At 37.1% G+C, this 24502-nt stretch overlaps 2 protein-coding genes across 3 annotated transcripts in view; one reads left to right on the top strand and one right to left on the bottom strand.

Annotated features, from left to right (window-relative positions):
* Nucleotides 1-3044, bottom strand: part of LOC101859175 (EF-hand domain-containing family member B) — an 11354-nt gene extending 8310 nt beyond the window's left edge. Inside the window, exons 1-4 of the mRNA XM_005099712.3 lie at nucleotides 2820-3044; nucleotides 1849-1911; nucleotides 1131-1339; nucleotides 561-682 (exon numbers count right to left, since the gene is read on the bottom strand). Coding sequence (XP_005099769.1) covers nucleotides 561-682; nucleotides 1131-1339; nucleotides 1849-1911; nucleotides 2820-2906 — 481 coding nt within the window. The 5' untranslated portion in view covers nucleotides 2907-3044. The remainder of the gene's footprint in view (nucleotides 1-560; nucleotides 683-1130; nucleotides 1340-1848; nucleotides 1912-2819) is intronic.
* A 227-nt stretch (nucleotides 3045-3271) lies between these two features.
* The window catches only part of LOC101858943 (presequence protease, mitochondrial), a 31275-nt gene continuing 10044 nt past the window's right edge, over nucleotides 3272-24502 (top strand). Inside the window, exons 1-21 of one of the 2 annotated variants that reach the window (XM_013083296.2) lie at nucleotides 3272-3482; nucleotides 5867-5960; nucleotides 6545-6651; nucleotides 7418-7569; nucleotides 7928-8042; nucleotides 8710-8806; nucleotides 9401-9561; nucleotides 11326-11449; nucleotides 12178-12266; nucleotides 12897-13025; nucleotides 13684-13797; nucleotides 15660-15756; nucleotides 16593-16727; nucleotides 17146-17284; nucleotides 18546-18662; nucleotides 19112-19241; nucleotides 19729-19926; nucleotides 20637-20802; nucleotides 22498-22598; nucleotides 23068-23176; nucleotides 23730-23842. In XM_013083296.2, the coding sequence (XP_012938750.1) occupies nucleotides 3421-3482; nucleotides 5867-5960; nucleotides 6545-6651; nucleotides 7418-7569; nucleotides 7928-8042; nucleotides 8710-8806; nucleotides 9401-9561; nucleotides 11326-11449; nucleotides 12178-12266; nucleotides 12897-13025; nucleotides 13684-13797; nucleotides 15660-15756; nucleotides 16593-16727; nucleotides 17146-17284; nucleotides 18546-18662; nucleotides 19112-19241; nucleotides 19729-19926; nucleotides 20637-20802; nucleotides 22498-22598; nucleotides 23068-23176; nucleotides 23730-23842 (2549 nt within the window). In that variant the 5' untranslated portion in view covers nucleotides 3272-3420. Of the gene's footprint in view, nucleotides 3483-3540; nucleotides 3638-5866; nucleotides 5961-6544; nucleotides 6652-7417; nucleotides 7570-7927; nucleotides 8043-8709; nucleotides 8807-9400; nucleotides 9562-11325; nucleotides 11450-12177; nucleotides 12267-12896; nucleotides 13026-13683; nucleotides 13798-15659; nucleotides 15757-16592; nucleotides 16728-17145; nucleotides 17285-18545; nucleotides 18663-19111; nucleotides 19242-19728; nucleotides 19927-20636; nucleotides 20803-22497; nucleotides 22599-23067; nucleotides 23177-23729; nucleotides 23843-24502 lie in introns of those variants that run through there. The other variant, XM_035970118.1, reaches the window with a different exon arrangement.

Below are 24502 nucleotides of genomic sequence, written 5' to 3'. Positions count from 1 at the left end.
TGTGTGTGTGTGTGTGTGTGTGTGTGTGTGTGTGTGTGTGTGTGTGTGTGTTTGTGTGTGTGTGTGAACATGCATACTATCAAACTCATGTGAATTTTTCTCAGCTTCATACTGCACACCACCCTAGATGACACAGCAAGCCTATCAGCTCCATCTCAACACCCATCTTTTTCACTGCAATCTCTTTTATCTCTTTGACCAACCCATCAAAGCCTGCTAGTTCCATCACTAATCCAACGTGAGAGAGTTTTTTCTAATTGCCTCATAGAAGGGCTACGTTTATAGAGTAACATTGTTAAACCACTACCATCAAGTTTTCTTTATTTTATCCCCCTTTCAGCACAAAGATTTTTTTCACTAAAGCACAACAAATAGCATATATTTGAATCGTTTCTGATGGGATAACACAAACCACACTCAAATTCAGGAATAACATCATGACCAAGATCTCAGTTTGAGGAGCCTTCATTTTCAAGTTATGCATGTTCAACTTTGGTTTTATCCACTGTACAAATAACAAAAGCATAAACTTCATCTGTAAGTGACGACTGCCTACATACCAAGCTGAGTGGGGATGCCAAAAGTGAATTGAGTTTTATCCAAGCCTTTAGGGAGGCCATGTGCTTGATCATGAGATTTTCCTAGAGGTGCTCTGATGTGGCTCTGGTAGCAACCCTCCTTCCTGATGAGAATAAAGTGAAGAGGTTTATATTATAGATGTAATGACACAAAAATAATTACATTTCAAGACCATATCAATATGAAAACAGCTAAAGTTCATGCTAAGAAAAGGATATCAAAAGGTGGACGCCAACAGGTCTGCGATGAAGCTTACTATCCTTGAAAATTACAACTTCATATCATTCTCAACAAAATTTATTCAGACAATGATTTTAAAATGTAACTCAAAACGACTGAATGCGGAACTAAAACCACAGATTAAAGATGCAGTTTATTGGCTGACACACTTCACCCAACTATCAACATCTTCTTGAAATACAGCTATATTTGGGTACTATGCATGTCTACATTTGGCATGGTTGCCATTATTTTTTTTTCTATTAATAAACCATTTACAGGAATTCATACTGTCTTTTTTATCAGACACAAAATTCAGGGCATATAATTACCTGTCAATAATTCTTTGTTGAAATAAAGTGTTCGGAGGAGGATTCACAGTTTCTTTTGATGAGCTTGAAGGCTGTGTGTTTACACCATGGGTCATCTCTACAGCCCATTGACGGTGAGGGTCATAAGCCTTCCCATAGAAGACACGCATTTGACCAGCATCTGGTCGCACTGTTGCCCGAAACTTGCGTATCACATCAGGAGATGGAGGCTAGTGGATGACATTTTAAAATTTATTTCTTAAAGGCAAGAGAGAAAATTGGCTTCTTAAGTCATTACACAAAAATTTTGATTTTGCTCCTCTACTTTCTATAGGAAAAAAAGTGCAGCAGGTGAAATAGACCTAAAGTGTTGTTATAAGATTGAACTTTTGCTTTCCAATTACAAATGAGAACGATACACATTAAGAATAGTTTCTAACAGTGCCCGCAAATTAACTCATTAGCCTGGTATCCCCTTTTTAAAATCAAAGGTGTTTATGATGGAAAATATTCAAATCCTCTAAATCTTCATCACATCTCAACAGTTTTCTGTATATCTTCCACTGTCCCTGCCCTTTAAAAGAATAATTGTGCAGACACTTTTCTCTATAATAGAACTCTGAAAGAACTAAGCCAAAATGCTTGGTTAAAAATATACTGTACCTCAAAAGTTAGCATTTTCAAAATGTTTTTCTCTAGGCTAATCTTTTTTTTTAAAAAGATGTATGATGAAACTCACCCGTGTATCTTTTGGACGCAAACACTGTTCAGTTGTATCACCAGAAGATGTCAACTTGCCAGCCTACAAAGAAATCAATCAGAGTGATAATTTATAAATTTGTCATGCAAGTGCTATTGCAGTTGTTTGAACATAATAATATTGTAACGCTATAGTTGTAACTGAGTACACATAATTCAATCCTGTATTTTGTATTAAAACAATATAAACTGTTTCAAATTAATTTAAAACAGAATTAACAATCATACACTGGAAAAAAAAATTTAGATCTAATTTATACATTCATGTACCAGAATAATGGACTTAATTAGTTACAGTATTAATTGAATATTTCAAATAATAAGGCCTACAATTAAGTGTATAAATAAGTTGCATGGGTAAATGGTACAGGTTTTCTTTGAAAAAAAAATCTCGCTAAAAAGAAAGCAAAGGCAGTGAATTGAAACATTTTTATTTTGCAGGGAGAAATGTATAAATACTAATGCCCTACAAATGCAAAATTCATTCTAAATTCAGAAAGTTCAATAGCTAAAAGTTGAAAGTGAATATTTCAAGCAATTATTTTATCTTAATTGAAATCCATGCTTATCTTAATTGAAATCGTATGTCATATAGAGATCTAGTCTCACTGGAAAAAATCCTCTTCCTATCACCTTTCAGGAGCAGGGTACAAGAAAAAAGGTCGACTACTTTAAATATTTTATTAACTAAGCTGCCAAAAGCTTGGGGTGATCTCAGTATACAGGCTAAAATTGTGTTCCTCAATCATACACTCCGTCCAAACTCAGATTCAGATCACTGCATGCCCTGGCTATAAAGAGAATATGTCGAAGTATAAAATTAAAGACTTTCGTTGTTCCTTGTTTGGATGGGACTGTTGAGATAAAAGGACTGAAAAAAATTATCTTATGACTACAAGCCTCCCTGAAATGCATTACCATCAATTTAAATTTATACAAATTAAAACTCACAGCTCTGCACTCGGGAGCTCTGTCAACAAATCTTCCTTCATAAATGCTCTTTCCCTGAATGTCAGGAAGCTTTACTTGTGCAGCCATGATTCCTATTCAAAGAAGATCAATCAAAAGCACATTCACTAAAAAGTAAAAAAGATAAATTGAATATCTTTTTATGTATTTGTTCGAAAACGCAAGTTTAACAGTGCCAAAACTCCACAGCGGCCTCCATCATGGTTGTTGACCATTTCCTAGCAACGAATCCAACGACCCGTGTGCAAATAGAAAAAGTGGATTCTTATTTAACAAACTGTAAACCAATCTTCAGTTTTGAAAAACAAATGCAGATTTGATTTTGAACAGAAGACCTTTTTCTGGAAAACTTCCATTTTAATAAAGAATAAAGAGTTTAGTACTTTCATGGGAACTGAATGGTTTTCTTCGTTGACACATATATTGTACTAATAGTAAAAACATTTCCAAGATGGCCGCCCCCATGGGTCACTGTTTCATCAGGACATGACTTTAGTCTTCTCTAATGAAAATTAATGTCTCGTAGACACGCTAAATTAAATCATTTCATTTGTTCGTGACAGTATTTTTTCTAACTACAAGAATGCACATATTTAAGAGAGCTAGTGGGGCTGTTTCAGGCTTGCTCAAGGCAGCTAAACAGAGGTTAGTTTCTTTTTCTGAACTGTGTCACTGTGTCTGTACAATAAAAATTGACTGATGAGTCAAAGACAAAGTTGCATGATGCAGCTTACCCTCCTGGGCCTTACCTACACTCACACTACTAATTAGCCTACAAGGTCTCTACTAATGTGCAAATGGTGAGATAAAAGGAAAAGTCAATATCATTATCTCCGATATTCCTAGGCCTAGGTGTGTTCTAACCAGTGTCACCATTCATCCCAGTTCTTTCACTTTCTGAAACTTTCTCGTGCCTACAGTTTCTATTTTCTAAAGAATATATTTTATTTTATTACGTCTACTCTCTTGCATGCAGACATTCTTTGACTGACCTTAGGATTTTCATTCATCTCTATCAATCATCATGTCTTATTCTTCACTTTTATAAAAGTTCATTCACCATGATGAATTCCTAGATGATCTTTTTGGAGCATCACAAGATTCCTGACTTGAAATGTAATTTTACAGTTACAAGGACTTTGAGCCATTGAAAGTGGGTCATCATAGGTCATAGGCATGTCAATCCTTACAACACATTATTGGTGGTTCGAAAGTAATGCGAAAAAAGCATGCAGGGCAGAGAAAATGTGAACGCTAGTCAGAAATTGTATAATTGTTGTTGACACGCATTGACCATGGTTATGTTTTTAAAAGCCATTCTAAATTGTGTTTTCATTCAAACAAAGTCACTTTTTATAATACTTTACTTTTACTTTTTCATCCTCTGTTACCATAATATAAGCGTGTCGAGGGGAGATGCAGTTTTCTATGGTAGGCCAGCTCCGCAGCTCTTTCAGTTGTGATGTTATGTTTTCTTAGGGTTTCCTTGACACCCTCGATACACCCTTTGCGTGGCCTTCCTCTTCCTTTATAGCCTGAGTGCTTGGTATTTTTTGTAATAAAGAGAGGAAATCTGTACCGTCAATTTTGGTGGGACAAAAAATATATTCCAAAGGTCAATTCAAAAGTATTTCAAACCCATACATGTGCAAGTTCCCAGTGGAGTTGGTCAAAAGATATTTAAGGTTAGATAGTGCAGATGTGGGCGTGAGAAAATAAGTCTACGGAATGTAGTACCTAGTCAGTACATCATTGGTGGTTATGAAACCTGTTTATGACCTTCAACTTGCATTGCAGTTAAATAGCAAGTAATTTAATACCATTTATCTGGGCACAGAACTTTCGTCAACTTTTAAAATTTGGGTCTCAAGCCCCAAAACCTAGTTTTACCTGTATTCGACAAAATTTTGACATATACGAAAGTGTCACGACGTGGTAGAATCAGGCACTCGTCAATTTTACGGCATGTAGATTTATCATTATCATCTGAAAACTAGTTTAAATTTGCCTTGCTTTTTTTATGAGAAAGTAGCAATCTATCTTTTATTTGTGATTGTAAGAAGTGGAGGTCACTTGGTTTCAGAGGCAAAATTTGCGAGCAAATGGTCGTTCAATTTTGGTAACTTCAAAAGCTTGAGAGGCCTTGAAAAAGGAAAATGTACAGTTTTTATGCCTTTAATCTACATGTTTGTCCATAAAAATCCCATGGAAATGTGTGTTTATTTGATGGATACGAAAGATGTTAAGCCAAAAAACAAAAAATATTAGGTGAAAATTCCCAAATAGGCGGAAAAATGCCTTTTTTAAAAATTTCATTATTTTAACGAATGCTTCATTTCACCTCGATACCTCACAAATGATAATGATGATCGTCATTACCATAGGCAGGAAAAATGCTCTTGAGACCTGCCAAGTACTTTAATAAAATTTGAGCCTTCCAATTTATTTATTTTTTGGTCGAAGAACCCCAATCAGATTTGTATAAAATCATATTTATATTCTTGATTTTCATTTCCGCTGGTTGTATGAGACTTATTGTGTAAATAATGTGAAAGAGAATGTATGAAATTTTTATTTGTGTTAATCTTCAATTTTTCGGGAACAGATCATAAATGATGTGAAGAAGCATATTTTTATTTGCCTGTATTTGCATACATGTTTATTTGCCACAGTGGCTCATTACATAAACTTAATCTACTGGAGTTCTAGAGACCTGATTTTTCAACCAAAAAAACTCTGATAGGAAAACGTTATTTTTGTTCATGGAGTGGTTGGCAGTCCGCTTTAAAATAAAAGTATGTAGTGGGAAGGAAACTGAGGACGAAATAAGGTTTTACAATCCTTTTGATCGTTTTTTTTTTTTTATCCAGGAGTAAGGGCTGGAAACTTTACCTTTGTTATATATCTTGATGTACATCATACCTTTTTTTTAAAAAATGTTCTGGCCTTGCATAAATCTTACTTCAAACTTTTTTCATATTAAAATGTAACTATAGATACATTGAATCTCATCCTGAATCTTGTTTTAGATCTCGCCAAGCTCGTTTCTTCAATGAAGAGGCACGAGACAGAGTTCGTGCTTTGAAACCAGGAGATAAATTGCATGGCTACACAGTTCAAAGAGTAAGTTTCTTTTTTTATTTCCGTGCCTCCTGTTCTTAAAATAGTACGCTGTACACTCTCTTCATGGCTCATTGTAGCAGTAACATTTTGGCCTGGACTTGAACTGTTAGACTGATATATGTCAGCATGCTGCTTCTTTTTAGAGCATTGATAACAGTGTCTGGGAGATGAAGTTGTATGAAGACCAGGTGGTTATAGGTGAGTCATGAATAACGAATGGTTGATTGAGTGGAGGAGGGGGGGGGGGGTGTATTACCCATTTTGCTTCTGTTATAGAAATGTTGCATTTACCCTTACTTCAGGAACTCACACTGCTGGTGTGAAAAGTTTCAGTACTGCATGCTCCAAGTCTGGACTTCTTTATCATAAGTCCCGGTGTTTGGTGCATAAATTCAGCATAAGTGGAATGATGGTTGAATATATATATATAACAAGTCGAGGAAGGGAGTTTTGCGAGATCCTTCTGTTAGAATGGATGCAAACTTTATAGTAGCAGTGGCACTTAAAGTTTTACAATAAGTAGTATATTTCCTTTTTTATAGAAAAAGCGATACCTGAGCTCACCTCAAAACATGCTTTCATAGGTGGAGGAGGTGCCGGAATTTTTTATCACGGCGGCCATGTTGAGTCACGACAAGACTGGAGCAGAACATTTGCATGCTGCCCGAGATGATAGTAACAACACATTCAGGTAAAGATATTGTCTGTTAGAACAACTTATTCACAACACTTGTTGCTTTTAATTCTGCTTTGTGTAGAAATTGTTCACAGGTTCAATGGGTGTTCTTTTTAAGCCTGTCAGTCAACATGTTCATGAGTTGACGACAAGAAATTAAACAGTATAGTGACATTAGGTTTTTTTTTGTTTATGCCAAACAGTTATGGCCTGGTAATATAGTATAATGCTTTGCATATATTCATTCTGAATGGGAAGGCTGTGAAATAGTAATAGTCTAATCTTAACATTTTTATCCGTCGTAAAATTTTGTTATTTTAGTTTTCAATTCATAGTTCAATCCTTAAAACATATCTGATATCTTTTCCACGAGGAATACATTTTTCAAATCTCAAAGGTATACACTCATCTTTGAACTTGTTTGCTATGATTTTATATCCTCTAGTTATACTTATACATGATTTTTTCTTTTCCTCTACCCCATTTTCCTCCTCATTGGAACACTTACTATCATACTATCATACCCTCTCACACACTTACTCTGATACACATGTACATGTACTCACATGCACACATTCTTTCTCTTTCACAAACACACTCACGCTGACACACACTCTATATCTTTCTCAATCACAACAAACACACACATCCCACATACGTATGTGGCGCACGTGCGCACACACTCACACACAATACACACACACTCACACACAATAAATACACACACACACACACTCACACACACACACACACACACACACACACACACACACCACTGCAGTGTGACATTCAGGACAACACCCATGGACAGCACTGGTGTGCCTCACATCCTAGAGCACACTGTATTGTGTGGTTCGGAGCGGTTCCCAGTTCGTGATCCTTTCTTCAAGATGCTCAGTCGGTCCATGGCCACCTTTATGAATGCCCTCACAGGTTAGTTAGCTTTTGGACAATTTATTTTCCTTTTCTATCTGGTTTGAAATTTGTTAAAGTGAGACAGAAAGCTGAAAAATATTGGTCTTTTCAGATACACTGATCAGTTAAAATATTTTATTTAAAAAAAATTGTAAAGTTGGTTTTAAATATTTAAGTTTAAACAATGTAAAATGTAAATGTCAGTTGAGAAAGAAATTGGTTTAAGTGTGGATTTTGGATTGTTTATTTCGCATTTCCCGTCTCATTCTTATTAATTCCTGTTTCTCTTTTTGATGGTAAAGGTTGAGTTTGAAAAGATTTTAGTGTCATCTTAAAAACTGGCTTTTATTAAAATGCTCACTTTTACTCGTTTCAGCTTATGACTGGACAATGTACCCTTTTTCCAGTCAAAATGAGCAAGACTTCAAAAATTTAATGTCCGTGTATATGGATGCTGCTTTCTTTCCCCTGATAAGGGAGCTGGATTTTTGGTGAGTTGTCTGTGGCACTGTACTTGAGAATTGCTCCTATAGCCTGTGATTGTATACATTTTTGTTAATCATCTTGGTAAATGTTGATAATCTAAAAGCTTTGTTTATAATCCATTGGGTTTTTTTGGTTTTAGTAGAGGTTTTACGGCACTCGCAACTGCATAAGGTCATATGAGCGCCAATAAACCCAATGTAGTCCATATTCTGGGATAAAAATCAAGGCAGCAGGAATTAAGAATCAAACTTATTCTCTCTTTGCTCATCATGATTTATACGTTCATGGAGATTGTCAGTTAAATGAGCGGGTTTTTTTGAAGTCCTAATCCTTTTTTTTTCTGGTGCCTATTCCAAGTAATAAGAGCTACAAACATTTGCTTAAAATGGTTTGGAATCATTGTGAAGGGAGCCTCCTCTGTGTGACGGGGAAAAACATGAAATTCAAATTTTGAAGTGACCTTGTTAAGAATACAAACATACTGATAAAGACTTACCTTTGCAGTAATTGATTACTTTGAATGGAAAAACTACACAAGCCAAGGAAAAGGTTGTTAGTTTTATTTCTTAGCTTGTGAAATTTATTCAGCTTTCTCTTCTCGGCAGAAATCATTCAGTGTAATGTAGAAGTTCAATGATAATTAATCATGCTTGATTTTCTGCATTCTATCAGTCAGGAGGGCTGGAGACTGGAGCACTCACAAGCTACTGACCCTTCTACACCAGTCATCTTCAAGGGCGTAGTCTACAATGAGATGAAAGGAGTATTTGTGAGCATCTCACCAGTTTTAGCTTGGTTTCTGTTTTAAAAACTAATATGTCAAATGTTACAGTACTGTTTGATTAACTTGTGTTGATTAGAGAGATTGCAGAAACTGTCTTGCTAGTTTATATGACTTGCTTTTTTGTGTACTATACTTTAGGTAAGTAGATCGTGTAAGTAAATTAGCTGACATTCAAAAGATATTTGTCATTTTTCTTTTATTGGTTTACTTTTTAGCTCTTGTCCCATTTATTATTGAGGTAATGTGTTTGGTTATAGAATTGAAATCTTAGGCTTTCTCTGTAATATTAACACTAACAGAGTCAGTCTAGAAATCAGTTTTTGAATCTGTTCTCATGTTTCTAATTTGTCTCTTGACATCGATGTTTTTAACATTTCATGGAATAAGTTTTTTTATGTTGTGTATTTTATTTTTGAATATTTGTGCTGTTTTTCAAAGCCTATTTTGTCTCTAGCTATTGCGAAGTCAAGATTTCTTTAAAAATTATTGTTTCAATGGTATTTTCATAGTTAAATATCCTTACTTTTTACTTTTGTTTTCCTATAATGAATATTTCTACTTACATCTATGCCTCCTCAGTCCAATCCACAAAGCACATACATGCAGGAAGCCCTTAACTCCCTTCTTCCTAGCCACACGTATGGTGTTGTGTCTGGAGGTGACCCTGCCCACATCCCAGAGCTGACGTATGAGCAGCTGAAGCAGTTCCACGCCACGCACTATCACCCCAGTAATGCAAAGTGAGTTCTCTTCTTATCTCGTTTCCTTTTTTCTTCTTGTCTCAAAATTATACTGTTTTATAATACAAAGTTTTTATTTTAATGCTAAACCAGCATGCATAAGGTCAAGATTCAGTCCAGATAGCGGTGTCTTAATTTTCCGTATCTGTACTTGAATTTCCTCTCAGCTTCAACTTCAAGTTAATGGGTCTTTTAGGTTTTTTTTGTTTTAGTAAGAGTTTTACGGTACTTGCAACACAATAAGGTCATATAAGTGCCGAAGATTAGAGGTGTTACAAGAGAGTAACAAACACAAAAAAAGAAGGAGGAGAGATAAGGACGATAGATGTTTGATAGGAAAGAAGGAGCAGACCACACCAGAGCACCCGCCAACCACCCACTTAAAGGGTCTAATGTTCTATCTTTAAAGCGACTTTATTTGTGTGTAGTTCGACATCACTCCAAGAAGAGGAAAGCAACCATTTTTGACAACTATAGCGAAGCTTTTATACCACAGGTGCCCGAAGTGGTACTTGAGTAAGTTGAATTTTCAGCTAACTCTGGGTTGACCATTTTGAGTGCTTTGGGTTTATAATATTTAGACCTGCATGTTTGCCGACAATCGTCTGAAATCCGACAATTGCGACCCCACACGCGAGCCAGCCGATGCTATCGCTAGGCCCACCTGTACACTGTATAAGTCAATGTGCGAAGTGCGAGGCCTGGCCGAGTGCCAGCGCCCCCTTTCTCTCCCGTCGGCTTTGTCGGCACTTTCGTTTTCGTGCCGACCACCGACGTCGGTGTTTCCGACATAATTGTCGGAACCTGAGTAGAAATACGAATACGAAAAAGGACGACGACCTAAATTATCTACTTTCAGTTTCGTGCTAGAGCGGCCATTTTGAATTTCGTTTGTTGACTGTTCATGTGGATTCATTCTTAGATTGAGTCCGACTTACTTGTTCTAGATCTAGATCTAGAGTTATAGATCATTATAGACCTCAATCGACTCAATGGAGGATTCATATTCCAATTCTATTGTGTCAAACCCTATTATAGGTTGTGCTGTAATATTAATGTTGGTAAAACGCATTTCATCAGGTGCATGAACTATTTATTTAGAATCTTTGACTCATCAGCTGACCTCTCTCTGCGCAAAATTTTCAGACAATCTGGTTGAGGCTCACATGCAGGTCTAAATATTGAAGAAGTACAATTCTGAAGGCTCTTTGAAGTTAGGAAATAGGCTGGTTTCTTTAAGACATTGAATGATTTCACAATGGTTTGTGGATTTTATTGTCTTTCACAGCTAATTAAAAGTCTAGAGGGGCATGACAGCCCTTGCCATTCTGTCCAACACTTGGGAGTACTAAGTGCACTGAAAATTATAAATTATTGATCATGAATGACTTACTGTTTTGTTTTGAAATTTCCGTTCATGAACTGAAAGCATACCTTCTAGGAAGCTTGTACATTGAAGAACGTTCTCATCAGTGTTAGAAAGAACAAAAGTTTAAGAAAGTTTGGTTTTGTATTCATCTTTTATAATATGCAGTATGAAACAATGTTTCTATTTTCTAACCATGACAACCGAAGCTCTTTATTGCCAGACAAAATATTGTTTATGCTTTTTTTTCCCCACAGATTTTTTACTAACGGCCACTTGCCTTTGGAAGAACACTTTTATATGCAGTATGAAACAATGTTTCTATTTTCTAACCATGACAAGCAAAGCTCTTTATTGCCAGACAAAATAATTTTTATGTTGTTTTTTTTTCCCCACAGATTTTTTACTTACGGCAATTTGCCACTGGAAGAACACTTAGAATTCATAAACTCCAATCTGGAAAAGTTTGACAAAATTACTACCAAGACTCAAGTTCCTGCGGAGGCAAGATGGGATGAGCCTGTAAGTACCCAAAACATCTATTTGGTCTGTTGGGTTGTTTAGTTTGGTCAGATCCATAAAAGTTTTGACACTCCATAAATGAGAAGGAAAAAAAAAATGTATTATTCCATTTGTGTTCTTGAAATATAACACTGGAATGCAGAAAAACATAGGTTACTCTAAGATGAATCACTTGAGTCAGTGTAGTGGTGTAGAATGTTCAGAGAAATGTGGAGTACTCTCTAATACAGACTTTTAAAAAAGAATCATGCTGAGACCAAAAAAAGCTTCTACTTTTTCATTTTTAGACCGTGTTTCCTTGTTTCACCACTTGCTTTTTGTGGCAGCGTTGCAGCCAAAAAGATAATCAATACAGACAAAGTGCATTTTTGAATTTGTAGAGCTCATGTTACCTAGTTGTCTGTTTTATTAATACTTTGATTTATTGAACAGAATTGTAGTCTTGCTGTGCATTGATTTACCTTTGGAGACTGAAAAATCACCAAGAGGTTGTATTAAAATTCTTGTCTCGAGATATATACATTTTGAAGTTTCGGATTAAAACGCTTTTTCAACACGCAGACACACATACTGAATGAGTTGACTATCACACTGGAAATTACAATATGAAAGCTTTCATAGCAATAGGAGGTAACACATTCATAAAAGAAAAATGTCACAAACAAAGAAAAACATCACATAATCATGGCAGGACTAAGTGTGGCTTATTTTTGGTATATTTCTGTCAGAGGTCCAAGTCCATCAAGTGTGTTCCTGACCCAATGGCTGCTGATCCAGAGAAACAAACCACGGTGTCTGTCAACTACCTGTTGTCTGAGTAAGTCACCAACATGTAAAGTAGAAATGTGGGTTTTGGTCTGAATTCAAGCTTTCAGAGATGTGAGATAATTGTACGGGGGTTAGAAATTTGTCAGTTCTGTCTGATTATTATGCTATCCTGACATACTTCTCTGTCCGTTTTATCTAAATTTACTTTTGTGATTGAACCTCTACCTGTGAATGGTGAGATAATATCTCTCAAAAGCCTTTTCTGTAATTATGAAATATATTTTCCTCAAAATTTTGGGTGAAATAGAAAAGCCTGTTATTGTGGCAACCAGTTTTCAGTCAAGACTCTTCTCTCAAGCTCACACTTGTGTCTTATTAATACTTGCTCTCTCGGGATTATTGTTCTCGTAAAGTTGTAAAATCTGTTGGGTAGTTTAGCTGACAGATGTGATTTAACTGTCGTTTTATTTCAATATTTATTTCTCCTACTGTATTTCCTGCTGCCGAAGTAATTGGCAGCATTGTCAGTTTTGTGTATGTTTCTTTTTCTGTTTTATAACTTAAACCACCAAGTGTATTCATTACTTGGTTGTGTCTGTTGATGGCAATGCCTGAGTCAAGTATCAAAAGTCTTAGATATGTTTTGTATCTCACTCTTCTCGTGCATGTTCTCTTGCAGCATCACAGACTCCTACGAGTCATTTGTGAACAGTGTCGTGGGCTATCTTCTTGTGGAGGGGGAGACAGCGCCATTTTACCGTTCCCTACTGGAGTCAAACATTGGCAGTGACTATGCTCCTACAACAGGGTAAGAGAGCACTACGAATTTCTTTCCTTTAAAGTAAAGGTTTTTCTAAATAAAATTATTTGATTGTTTTTCCACTGAGTCTCTTAATTGTAATGGATCCAGTGGAGCATATTGTCGACTAACTGTTCAGATATATAATAAGCCCAAAATTTTTTGATTGATTATTATTGCAGTTTCTTTTTCTGAGGTATCAGTTGCATATATGCAAGAGTAATATTCTGGTAAATTTCCATATTCTAAATGTTCAAAAATGCTCCAAAAAATACATGATATGAGTACAGTGTTTAGTTTTAGTAAGAGTTTTACGGCACTTGCAACCCAATAAGGTCATGTAAATGCCTAACATTAGAGGTGTTACAAGAGTGTCACGAACACAAAAAAAAGAAGGAGGGGATATAAAGATGATAGATTTTTTATTGGAAAGGAACAAACCACACCAGAGCACCCGCCAACCACCCACGTACAATGTTTAAAACAATGAAACCTATTTTTTTTCTCTCCTGACAAATTAGACTTTCTGAGCTTAGAACATTTGAGCAACTTGCCGACATTATTACTTTCATTCTCAAGCCTATAGCGTGTAATTATTAGAATACCCTGTCAAATCTCTGGGTACAATGAGAGGACTAATCACAGCCTATATTTTGTTTCCACACAGGTACCACAATAGCACAAGGGAGGCAATATTTTCTGTCGGCCTTCTCAATATAAGGGCAGATGCTGTTGATGAAGTTCTCAAGATTATTGAAGATACCATCGACAAAGTTATTAAGTATGTATACTCTTGGTGTGTCGGCTTTTTAAAAATGTGTGTGATATTTGGCTATTCTGGATTTCCCATATATGTCACAGGGCAAGAACCTGCTTTGGTGGAGTCAATAAGTCTGGTAGTTATGCTACCCGACTCATAATTGTGTGATTGCAGATTTGGGGGTTCAAGGCTCGGTCTGACATTGTGTCCTTGGGAAAGGTGCTTTATACGAATTTTTTCATTTGGCTCTAGCTCGTACCCCTCCTATCCCATCCAAACATCTCCATGAACACAAAGAGACAGCTTGTCACCTCAATATTCATACCAACATTTTGTTACCAGTGCCAGACCTGGACATAAAGTAAAACCCATGAAAGCAAAATCACTGCAGGAGAAATAAAATGTCTCCGCAAAACCCTTAACATCACAAGACGAGACATGCAGAGAAATGAAGAAGTAAGAGCAGCTATCGGCACTGAGTCCTGTCTGCATTAGGGCTGGATCCTGCTCGTCAAATTTGAGAGTGGCGATTCGCGATTCAGTCGGCTTCAATGAATCGCGAGTACGCGAGCGCTCGTGGAGCTGTGGCGGAACACTGACTGAAACGGAACAGTGTCATATCAACGCCTCTTGGCGAGCGCAAGTCCCACTCTTGTTGTTCCACCATCCTCTCTGCCCCACACCCATTATTGCGCTGCTCTATCAACTGACCTCAATTAGTGACCCCCATAAATTCCACACCCCCCCCCCCCCCCAACCCCACCATTCCCTAAAACAATGGCTCCATAAAATTCCTTCTGTCTATTGGTTGGACCCCGTTCATTTTGTTTTAATAGGGGGGTTGGACTATACCATCTTTTGTAAAATAAGGGGAGCCATACTAAGTGTTCCGTTCCGTTCTTGCGCTCATGACTCGACTCAGCAGTAGGTTAAACAAGCCACAAGGTGATGACAGAGACAGGGGAGTGAATCGGGAATCGTTTGGCGATACTGTTCCGCGTTCCGCTGAAGTGAATCGTGAATCACGTTCCGCAGGAAAGAGTGGCGATTCAGTTCCGTTCTCGCGCTGGTGACCCAGCCCTAGTCTGCATTACATAGAAAGACAGAGAACACATGTAAAATGGTTTGGCCACCTGTTACGTATATCACCTGGCCAGCCTGCCTCAAGAGCTAACAACACCAAGGACTCAGGCTATAAATGAAGAGGAAGGCCATGCAAAAGGTGGATTGAGAGTGTCAAGGAAACCTTGAGAAAATAAAATATCACAACTGAAAGAACTGCGGAGTTAGCCTACCATAGAAAACTGTATCTCCCCTCGATGCTTAGATGGCAACAGAGGATGAAAAAATAAAACTAAAGTAAGTAAAATATACATAATAATGCAATATACTTAAATACGCCCCCACTTATGCTCATACATTTTCACCATAACAATATTTTGTCCTTCAGCTCACCGTATTAAAAAACAGGACTCACATTATTTGTTCATTTTATCGCCATATGGTTAACTTCAGTTTGAGTGTGCTTGGATCTCGTATCAGTTGCTAGTGATGGTATTGAGTGTGTGCGTAGGTTGAGATAAAATGACTGTGTGCCTCTAGGTTTGTGTTGGACGTTGTGTGTTTGTCCTGCTTTTACTAAGAACTAAAAGACTTTTATTGAGTTGATATGCTTCTGTTTCTTTCAAACTATCAAACTAATAAATATAAAATATCAGATGAACAATCACACTGCATTCATTCCTAAAGCAGGTGGCTTATAGGGGGCTACTGGTTAAACCTATTTTGTTACTACTATGCCATTGTTTCTGTCTATCTGTTTTGCTTTTTCTGAGTAGTAAATGACCTTTATCATGTCGATGCATTTCACTTTACTCAAACAGGGAAGGATTTGAAAAAACTCGCATAGATGCCTTGCTGCACAGGATTGAGTTGGGACAGAAGCATGAGACCAGCAACTTTGGCTTCAATTTGACAGTGGTAAGTTTCACTTGTACAACCAAGTTCCTCTTTACGTTTGATTTCCATGTGAATTTTTGGGCTGCTCGCCTCTAATCTCAACAAGCTTAGTTCAAATTTCATGTTCTTGTGATTTTTTTTCTGTGGATTTTTGGTGTGTATAAAAAATACTACCCATATCCTAGGGTTAATGAAAGCTTGAAGGTTCCATATGTCTAGTACTTGCATTAAAAAAGGCCATGGCAGTTTTAAAGTTAGGAAAAATTAGAAATTAGTTTTAAACCCACACTTGAAGTGGTGCTTGCCTGTGGAAATGATGAAAGTTGTTAGTACCTTAAAGACATGAGGTTCTAAACTTTTATTGGAAAAAATGTTCATGTTCGTCATGTATGCTGATGTTGTTTGGTGAACCCATAGATGTGAGTTCTAGCAGGGGAAGGCAAACAAAAAAGAGTTTCATGTCTGATGAAATAGATTTTATTTATTGATTCTTCATTAAAAGAAATTATAAAATGAAGATGCAAGAACTGCTTACGTGCTTATGTCTTTTAAAAGCAACATTACTTTCCCCTTTATAAAACACAAATTTAGGAGTCCAATTTTTAAGCTCCAGTAATTATGCAAATACATTTCTTGCCTTAACGGTTCAACTAGAATTATGTTTTTTTAAAAATTAGAGTATGCAGAAGAGCGATCAGAGGGCAAGCAATTTTTCAACTTTCATGACGCATCCATTCTCACGTTTTTATGCCTTTGTTCTGTGTTGTGTCTTGTGCAAATGTCACAGACCATACTTCTACAGCTGTTGGCCTATATATCTTCTCCTATAGCTAAATCCAGGTACAATGTTTCCCTAGGGTTTGGCCAGTGCATGGAACCATGACGGAGATCCTATCCAGATGCTGCAGCACAACAGGCTGGTGGAGAGTTTCCGTGCCGAGCTCAAGAAAAATCCTAAAATGCTGCAAGAACGAGTGCAAAAATACCTTAAGGTGAATTAATAGTAGTGACAACTATGATTTGCGGATGTCGTCTTTGCCTATTCTTTTTAGCCCAGAGATGTGATCAGCTTTTCTTTTTCTCAATGTAGGCAGTTTATTTTTTAGTTAATCACTATAAACAGTTAAGAAAGTATTTGTAAAATGTATTGCATGCTTTGTTCTTTGTTTCCTTCTTCAGTTGATTTTGGAAATTTTCATTGCGTATATGCCATTCTAAAGATAGATAATATTATAAAGTACAGGTATGAGTGAGGTATCATCTTATTTTTGCCAACTAAGTAAGTTTTATGAGTTCTATATTCACGTTCTTGTAATTCAAAATTCTTTAAGGCAGTAAAATAAGGGGGGAAATGAGTCATATCTGCCATGAAGGTAGAGATAAGAAAATATCCTTGCTCTCTGTTTGCAGGATAACCCTCACAGATTGACCCTGACTATGAGTCCAGACAGTTCTGTGGCTGAGGAAAGGGATGCTGAAGAAAAAGACAGACTTGACAATCTGGTTTCGGCGCTGAATGAGGATGACATGAAACTTATTCTGGACAGAGGTATTGTGTTCTTACATTTTGATCATCCAGAGTTGCCTATTGTGTCAGAGGTTCATTTGCACAAGCATGATTGTAGTGTGATAGTATGTGTTGATGCATGAAACAGACCTCAAGGGAAAAGAGATTTGGCATTGAGTCTTGTGTAACATTTTATAACCCATGCGTTATAGAGCCATGGAAACAGCTAGAAAAGGATGCACCGGAGCTGGAGAAATGTTGTTCATGGCCTGTGCTCCACTGGGAGTTAAAAAGGGCAAGAGAGAGAGTGTGATAGAGCAACTGCTTATGCTTTAGAGTCTAAAGGTGTTGAAAGTCTTGCCGGTAATGGCATGCTTTCCTATACAGAGGAGCATGTTCTGCTTACAGGTATAAAAATGTTGTTCAGACCCTGTCCTTGTATTTTGTCTTGTTTATGTGGTCAGAAACTGATCTTCTTATCAATGCCCTTGCTAGCATATTAGTTTCTTTTTTAATTTTTTTAAATTTTATTATTTTTTTAATTTTATGATGAATTTGAAAAATGGTTATATCTCAGTTGATTGTTTTTACTCACTCAGCCCTAGCGCCGATAATATCGGTATGCGCGCAAACGCTCCAACCCTAACGCCGACAGTATTAGTGTGGAAAATTTCGCTCTTGTGAACGAAAACACTACTTTTATGTGAAGCAGACTATAGCTTGATTGGAAGAGTAACCATTTTTCATTTGAAACAGACTATGACCATATGTGCAAGCCCAAATTTAGAAAAAAGAAAGCTATATTCGTGAACCATGTGAGGGGGTGCGAAATTTGAATGAACTTCCTTTCTTTGTTTTTTAAAATCTTTTTGACTCTGTTCTGTATGTATATAGACCTTTTTCCACGGAATATTGCATAAAAACTATGATATGTTTTGCCTTCAAATTTTCAATACACACAAATAAAGGTTTTAATAAAAGGTGTATAAAATTTTGGTAGGATGTGATAAAATTTAGGGGTTTTTAAAAAAAAAATTCAAAAAGTAGTTAAAACCTCTAGGGAGAGCTGACAACCCGGAAGTCTAGGCCTAGAGTTGAGTGAGTTAAGCCACTGCGAACCTCTCCCCTCCCCCCCCTTCCCCTTATTTTACGCCAATGTAATGAGTTTACTAAATATTAGGATCTGAGCTGGTTCTCTTCAACAGGTTATTTACAGTTGACAGTTTTGTCTTCACTAATTGGCTTGTTCCAAGTAACAAAAGCATGCTTTATTTGTTGTTGTTTTTTGCTTGGAATATACCAGGTGCTGAGCTGGAAAGTAAACAAGAGCTACAGGAAGATCTGTCCTGTCTGCCCTCCATTAAGGTTGCCGATCTGGACAGTAGCATCAAAAATGAAAAAATTGAAATCACACAAGCTGGTAAGTCTCTGCAATGGCTGCGTTCTCTTGTGGGATAATAACTGTTTGGTAGGATGTATAGCATGAAAAAGGTTTGATAATGTTGTCAGGTAGAAACATGTGCTGAAAGTTGTGAAGCCTTGTGTAGTTTCCTGTACATTTTCATATTATGCTCATCAAATGTAGGTGCTGAAGATTGTATTTTAAATATGTGGTTGGTTGGATATTTCCATAGCGTGAAACAGAAAATGACTTGGAGTAGAATGAGTGTCTTGGGGATTGGGAGTTGGAATGGGGATGGGTCTCCCATTTGTTAGTAGTCTTTTGTTCCTGTCCATAACTGAAACATAATGTTTGTCAATGGGACTCAAAAAGCAAAGCTTTCATTTTCGAACAACTTAAAACTTTTGTAAGGGAAATGTGTCCATAAGAGTGTTTGGTCTTCTTCATGTGTTATAAATCTCTTTCAGATTGGTCATTTATCCAGACCTGTGATCAGCCTACCAATGGTGTGACATATTTGCGCATGGCCTCCAACTTGGATGGGCTTTCTGAGGATCTGATGCCTTACGTCCCGTTGTTCTGTGATGTGATCACCAGGTGAGATTACAGGAATGTGAAAAAGTTGTGCAAGATAAGAGTCTGTGAAGAGTGTTTCTGTTTTAAGTGGTTAGTATTTATTTATTAATATGTGGAACCTTGATGGGATGAAATCTTGGCGGGAATGAAACCAAGCCTGATTGGTGACAGCTCGGCTCTGTTGTCTCTGTGGAAAGCAAGCGTTTGTGTTAGTAAAGAGATGCTGGGTTTCCTTTTTTTCTTTCTTTTTTTTTTTCTTTTGCTTCCTTCATTTTCTGTTTTATGTTCTTGACAGCATTTATTAATGGAAGTTTTTCATCTGAACTTAATAGTTATACTAATAACAAATTTTATTATTTTAGAAAAATATTTTTTATTAATGTTTTAATCTGAAAGTTTGTTTTCTGTACTTTCCTCTAGATCTGAGGGACAGTATGCAGTTGATTGTTCTACTCACAGTACAGCCAGGGAAAATTGAAATGTGTCTATTTTTCTTCTCTCTCTCTAGTATCGGGGCCGGCGGGCACGACTTTCTGTGGATGTCCCAACAACAAGAGCTCTACACTGGTGGGATGTCAGCCTCACCGCTCATCATTCCTCACCACTCCGACCAGAACCGCGTACAGAGAGCTGTCCTCTTTTCCTCACACTGCTTGGAGAAAAACTTCAACAAAATGATGGATCTGTGGACAAACATCATCAACAGGTGAGTATTTGCAGTGACAAGGGCACAGTTAGTAGATGAAGAGTTGGTTGTTTGTTGTTGATTTGCTTTTCTTGTGTTTTTTAAATTTTTTTGGGGGGAAGGGGGGTTTTGTGTGTGCGGGGGGGGGGGGGGGTAACTTCCTTTTGTTGTTGAGGGGAATGGTAAGATAGTTGGTATTTTTTCACATATTTTTTTTTAGTCAAGTTTAGACTTTTGTCTCTGAATAGACCAGGTAAATTGAGGCTCCAGCCATAAAGTAAACAACATGAACTTGAATCATTTTGAGGCTTGTCGTGAAAAGCTAAGTTTATGCACATTTCTTTTATATTCCATTGATGATAACTACTAATAGTTTAGTCAGAAAGTGTCACATTTTCTTCCTCATCTGCCTATCATTAGAAATGTGTTAATTTTTTGTCATTGTTTTCAGTGTTATAATATGTGAGGCATGCTGACAAAATCAGTTACTTCTCACAATAAAAAAAATGGAGATATTAGCTAAAAATTGACACAAGGGACATATTTGTAAATTCTAAACCAATCCCATTCTCTTCAAGTTTTACATGTCTTTTATCGTTTCATACTAATAAATTGTAAAAACCCAACCTATAAATTTGACGCATCTATTTCCATCGGCCTAAAATCTGAGAAGTAACTCATTTTGTCAGCACACCTCACATATGATTTTGTATTTCTGCCTCCAACTGCAGTCCTGACTTTGAAGATACAAACCGCCTGTCCACCCTCATCAAGATGTGTGCCAGCAACCTGGCCTCCAGCCTGGCAGACAGCGGTCACCGCTACGCCATGGTCAGTTCTGCCTCCACGCTGGACATCGTTAGCTGGATCCAGGAGATGTTTTATGGATACTCTCAGGTTGGGACTGAGTTCAGAATGAATTTTGTCTTCCTTGCTTTAGCCTTTCTTTTGTTTTTGTATCAAAGTCACTCATCCTTTGCAGAAGGCATGAGTGACTTATAGTCAAATGTAGTAGCAAAACCCATGCATGAAATGAATAAGTAATGCAGGCTTGCCAACTGTCCTGAATGTCCCAGTTTTGTTCTGGATTCGGCAGTTAGGAATTTGAGAGGGCATTCTAGCCACCACCACTTCGATAGATCATATTTATAACATACACTACTCCACATCTAGTACCACTTGATGCAGCTTTGTTTGTTGCTACATAATCTGATGTTGTGACGTAGGATGTCCCTGATTGGGTTTTGAACAAATTGGCATGCCTGATAATGTGAATTTATTGTGAAAGTTTCATGTAACTATCTTAGCTTTATCAAGACTTGATTATTGTAACTCATTGTTATCAGGAATATCACTGGAGAAAGTTAAAAGACTTCAGACTGTCCAAAACAATGCTACACATTTCGTTTTATGGAAAAGAAAGCGAGACTCTGCTAAACTTCTTTTACGGACATTTCACTGGCTTCCTGTTGAGAAAAGAATTGTGTACAAGTTGGCCACCATATGTCTCAAATGCTTGAATGATAATGCGCCATCATATTTATTAAATCTGTTGAGACTACATTCCAACTCGCAGTTTAAATGCTCATCAGCCGACGAAAAGAAATTTCTTTTACCATCTATGAAACTTAAAACAATAGGTGAAAGGGCATATTTGAATATCAAGGCCCCAAGACCTGGAATGCTTTGCCAAGTACTTTAAGAGAGATCAAATCTTTTGATTCATTCAAATGTCAGCTGAAGTCATTTCTATTTTTAAATAAATACGTTGAATATTTGGAATGATTTTCTTTTAATCTGGATCAGAACCCAACGTTTTATGTTACTGTTTTAGGTTGTACTCTATTGGAAAGCACTCAGAGCCTGTGTACCTTAATCGGGGTTGAGAGCTATATAAATTTCATTTATGATTATTACGTCTCTTTAGAACACAATTTGGTAGGCAGAGTGCCTCCAGTTTGCTTGTCGGGGTTGTGTTTGTGTTTAGTGTTAGTAGAGTGCCGTATTGTGTTTGATATCTCCTAGAATAGAAGCAACGTTGAGAAGCAATGTTGTTGCTTCTCAATGAGATTTAAGCTCACATCCTCTGCATGTAAAGTCAATAGCTTAACCTTTTCTACAAGAGTTCTTGTCATGTGTGAAACAGGTCCCTTAGAGATATGCCTCACTTTTGGTAAAACTTGGTTTGCATTCTGGATGCCCTCTATCAGAGAGTCATTTCGTCCTGAATGCAGGCCACAGCCTTTTTAATGTACATACACTTTTGCCTAAAGATGGATCTTTTGTTCTTGAAACCCTTGTTCATTTCAGTTCGATCATGTCATTGTTATCAATTAAGAAAAATCTTAAGACGTATTAATTCAGCGCTATCCTCCGCCAGTACTTTTTGTATGTGAGAATGTTGTGGGTCTGTGAGTTGTGTGTGTGTGTGTGCGTGCATTGTTAAATGGTTTGCAGTGAACATTTTCTGTCTTTTGATTTGTCAGTTGAATTGCATAAATGACAGTACAGTGTTTACAGCCTACATGACATTAGACGCTGTGTAAATTCCCATTATTACTGGGATTATCGTTACCATTATTATTATTTCAGGTTCGCACGATGAAGACTGTGGCTGAGCAGACTGATCTGACAGACGTTATCTACAAGTTACAAAGCATTGGAAATGTGGTGTTGGATAAAACTTCCCTCAGGTCTGTGTGTTGGTGGTGGAGGGGGTCAGGGGCTGGGGGAGGGGGGGGATTTTGCTCTGTGATGGTACTGATACGTACCTTGGTCTGGCAAGGAAGAAAGTTTCACTAAGCATCACTGTGACTGGCATCTTAGTGTTCAGTTGCTATCATAAATTTTAGTTTTTTAAATATCTTGACCAAAATAGATGGAGTCCCTCACAATATGAAAACTTATCATCATGCTATATTTTAGAAGGCTTAGTACCTCTAAAAGTCTGCAGAAGCTTTTTCTGTTTCTTGAATCATCTTGTGGCGCAAATTTGACTTTAGGTGTTTAAGGGAAATATTGAATTTTAATAAAATCATTGATGAATTTCAACATTGAATGCTCATTTTTTTTTTATTGCTAGTTGTCAGTCATATGCAAATTTGTTGCAAGACATTATTGTTGTCCGATTGTGAAAAAATGTTTCCAACATATGAATTGCAGACTGTCTGTGAATGCTACACCCAGTGCCATGGATCGCTCAGTGCAGGGCATCAAGACTTTCCTGGGACACATCAAGGGTGAAGTGGAAATGGCCCCCATCTTCCCAGAGGTAAAATCTTGAGGTCAACTTTTTTTGTTCCTCTGTCGGGTCTGTCTGCTACGATGTGATGAACGATTTTAATAACTTTCCTCAAGGTTTTTCTCATATTGTGTGGAACTTTGTGAACAGGGAAAATGCTGATGCAACAGATTTTATGCTGTTGTTCAGAATAGATAACATTTTATTTTTTTTCTAAGATAAACTTGTTACTTTGCGATCTCTCCTCTCCTCTTTCCTACCAATGCGGATTTGAAGCAAAATCAATTCTAGAACAGTGTTTATTGTGAGATGTGAAGGAAAGGAGTTCTTGACATTAGTTATTTATTATTAAAGTGTTTTAGATTTGATTATCAGTTTTTGGACCCCAAAAAAGCAGTATATGTCCAATAGAAAAAAACCGAAACGAATTTTCAGTGAAATTGGAGGTTTGATGAAATAGGCAGAAATTTCTCAGTTCTCTATCACTTCTTCAATTATTATTAATCTTAAATTCTTTCTTTGCTTGTCAAAAAAAAAGTGGATCATATTTGTTTCTATCTTGTCTTATCTTCCTCTTCCTCAGATGGACCAGATTGTAGCCACACCCCACCAGACACAGTATGAGCTTCCCTTCTCTGTGAACTATGTTGCCCAGAGCTTCCCAGCTGTCCTGTATACACACAAAGACTATACACCGTGAGTTTGGACTGGCACATCTTAGGAGTGCTGATTTTCTACGCCTTGTTGACATCCCTAACAGTTGTTGCTGTTCACTAGGGTTTTTTTTTTTAGTTGATTTGTTAGTTTAGCTTCAATTTTCTTTCTCCTTTGCCATTCACTGCTACAGGTCCTCTGAAACATTGGGTTTGAGTCTCCCAAAAAGTTCATCGCTATCTTTGCAGGTGAAGGACTGATACTCCAGAGTTTTTCTGACTTTGCAATTTGCATTTTAGCTTGAGTTGCCGATGAACAGAAGCTGGTTCATCGTTGTATGCCTCTGTGGAGAAAGCAAAAAGCAAGAAGAGCAATAGAGGGCTTTAGAAGAAAGGTTTTTGCTTCTCAACTCTCAAAATTAATTTTCCATGTTAAATTATTTTTTTCTGGATGAAAATGAATTAGATATTGCCTGCCTTGCCGTCTTATTTGAGCTCTGCTGTGATGGGTTCTGTGATAATAATTAAAGCATTTTTTTTACATAGCCAATGGTCCTTGGGCGTCATTACTTTGCACTAGTGTATAAAATATTTATTATACTGCATCCTTTCAACAGTAACACGGGTTCACTTCAATAAGTCTCTTGGCCTGCTTGTCAATTTCATCATCATCTCCCATCCTAATCCCTCTCACCAACACCAC

This window comes from Aplysia californica, unplaced genomic scaffold (genome assembly GCF_000002075.1).
Source record: "Aplysia californica isolate F4 #8 unplaced genomic scaffold, AplCal3.0 scaffold00223, whole genome shotgun sequence".
NCBI classification, from domain to species: Eukaryota; Metazoa; Mollusca; class Gastropoda; order Aplysiida; family Aplysiidae; genus Aplysia; species Aplysia californica.
This window is presented reverse-complemented; position numbering and strand designations above follow the sequence as displayed.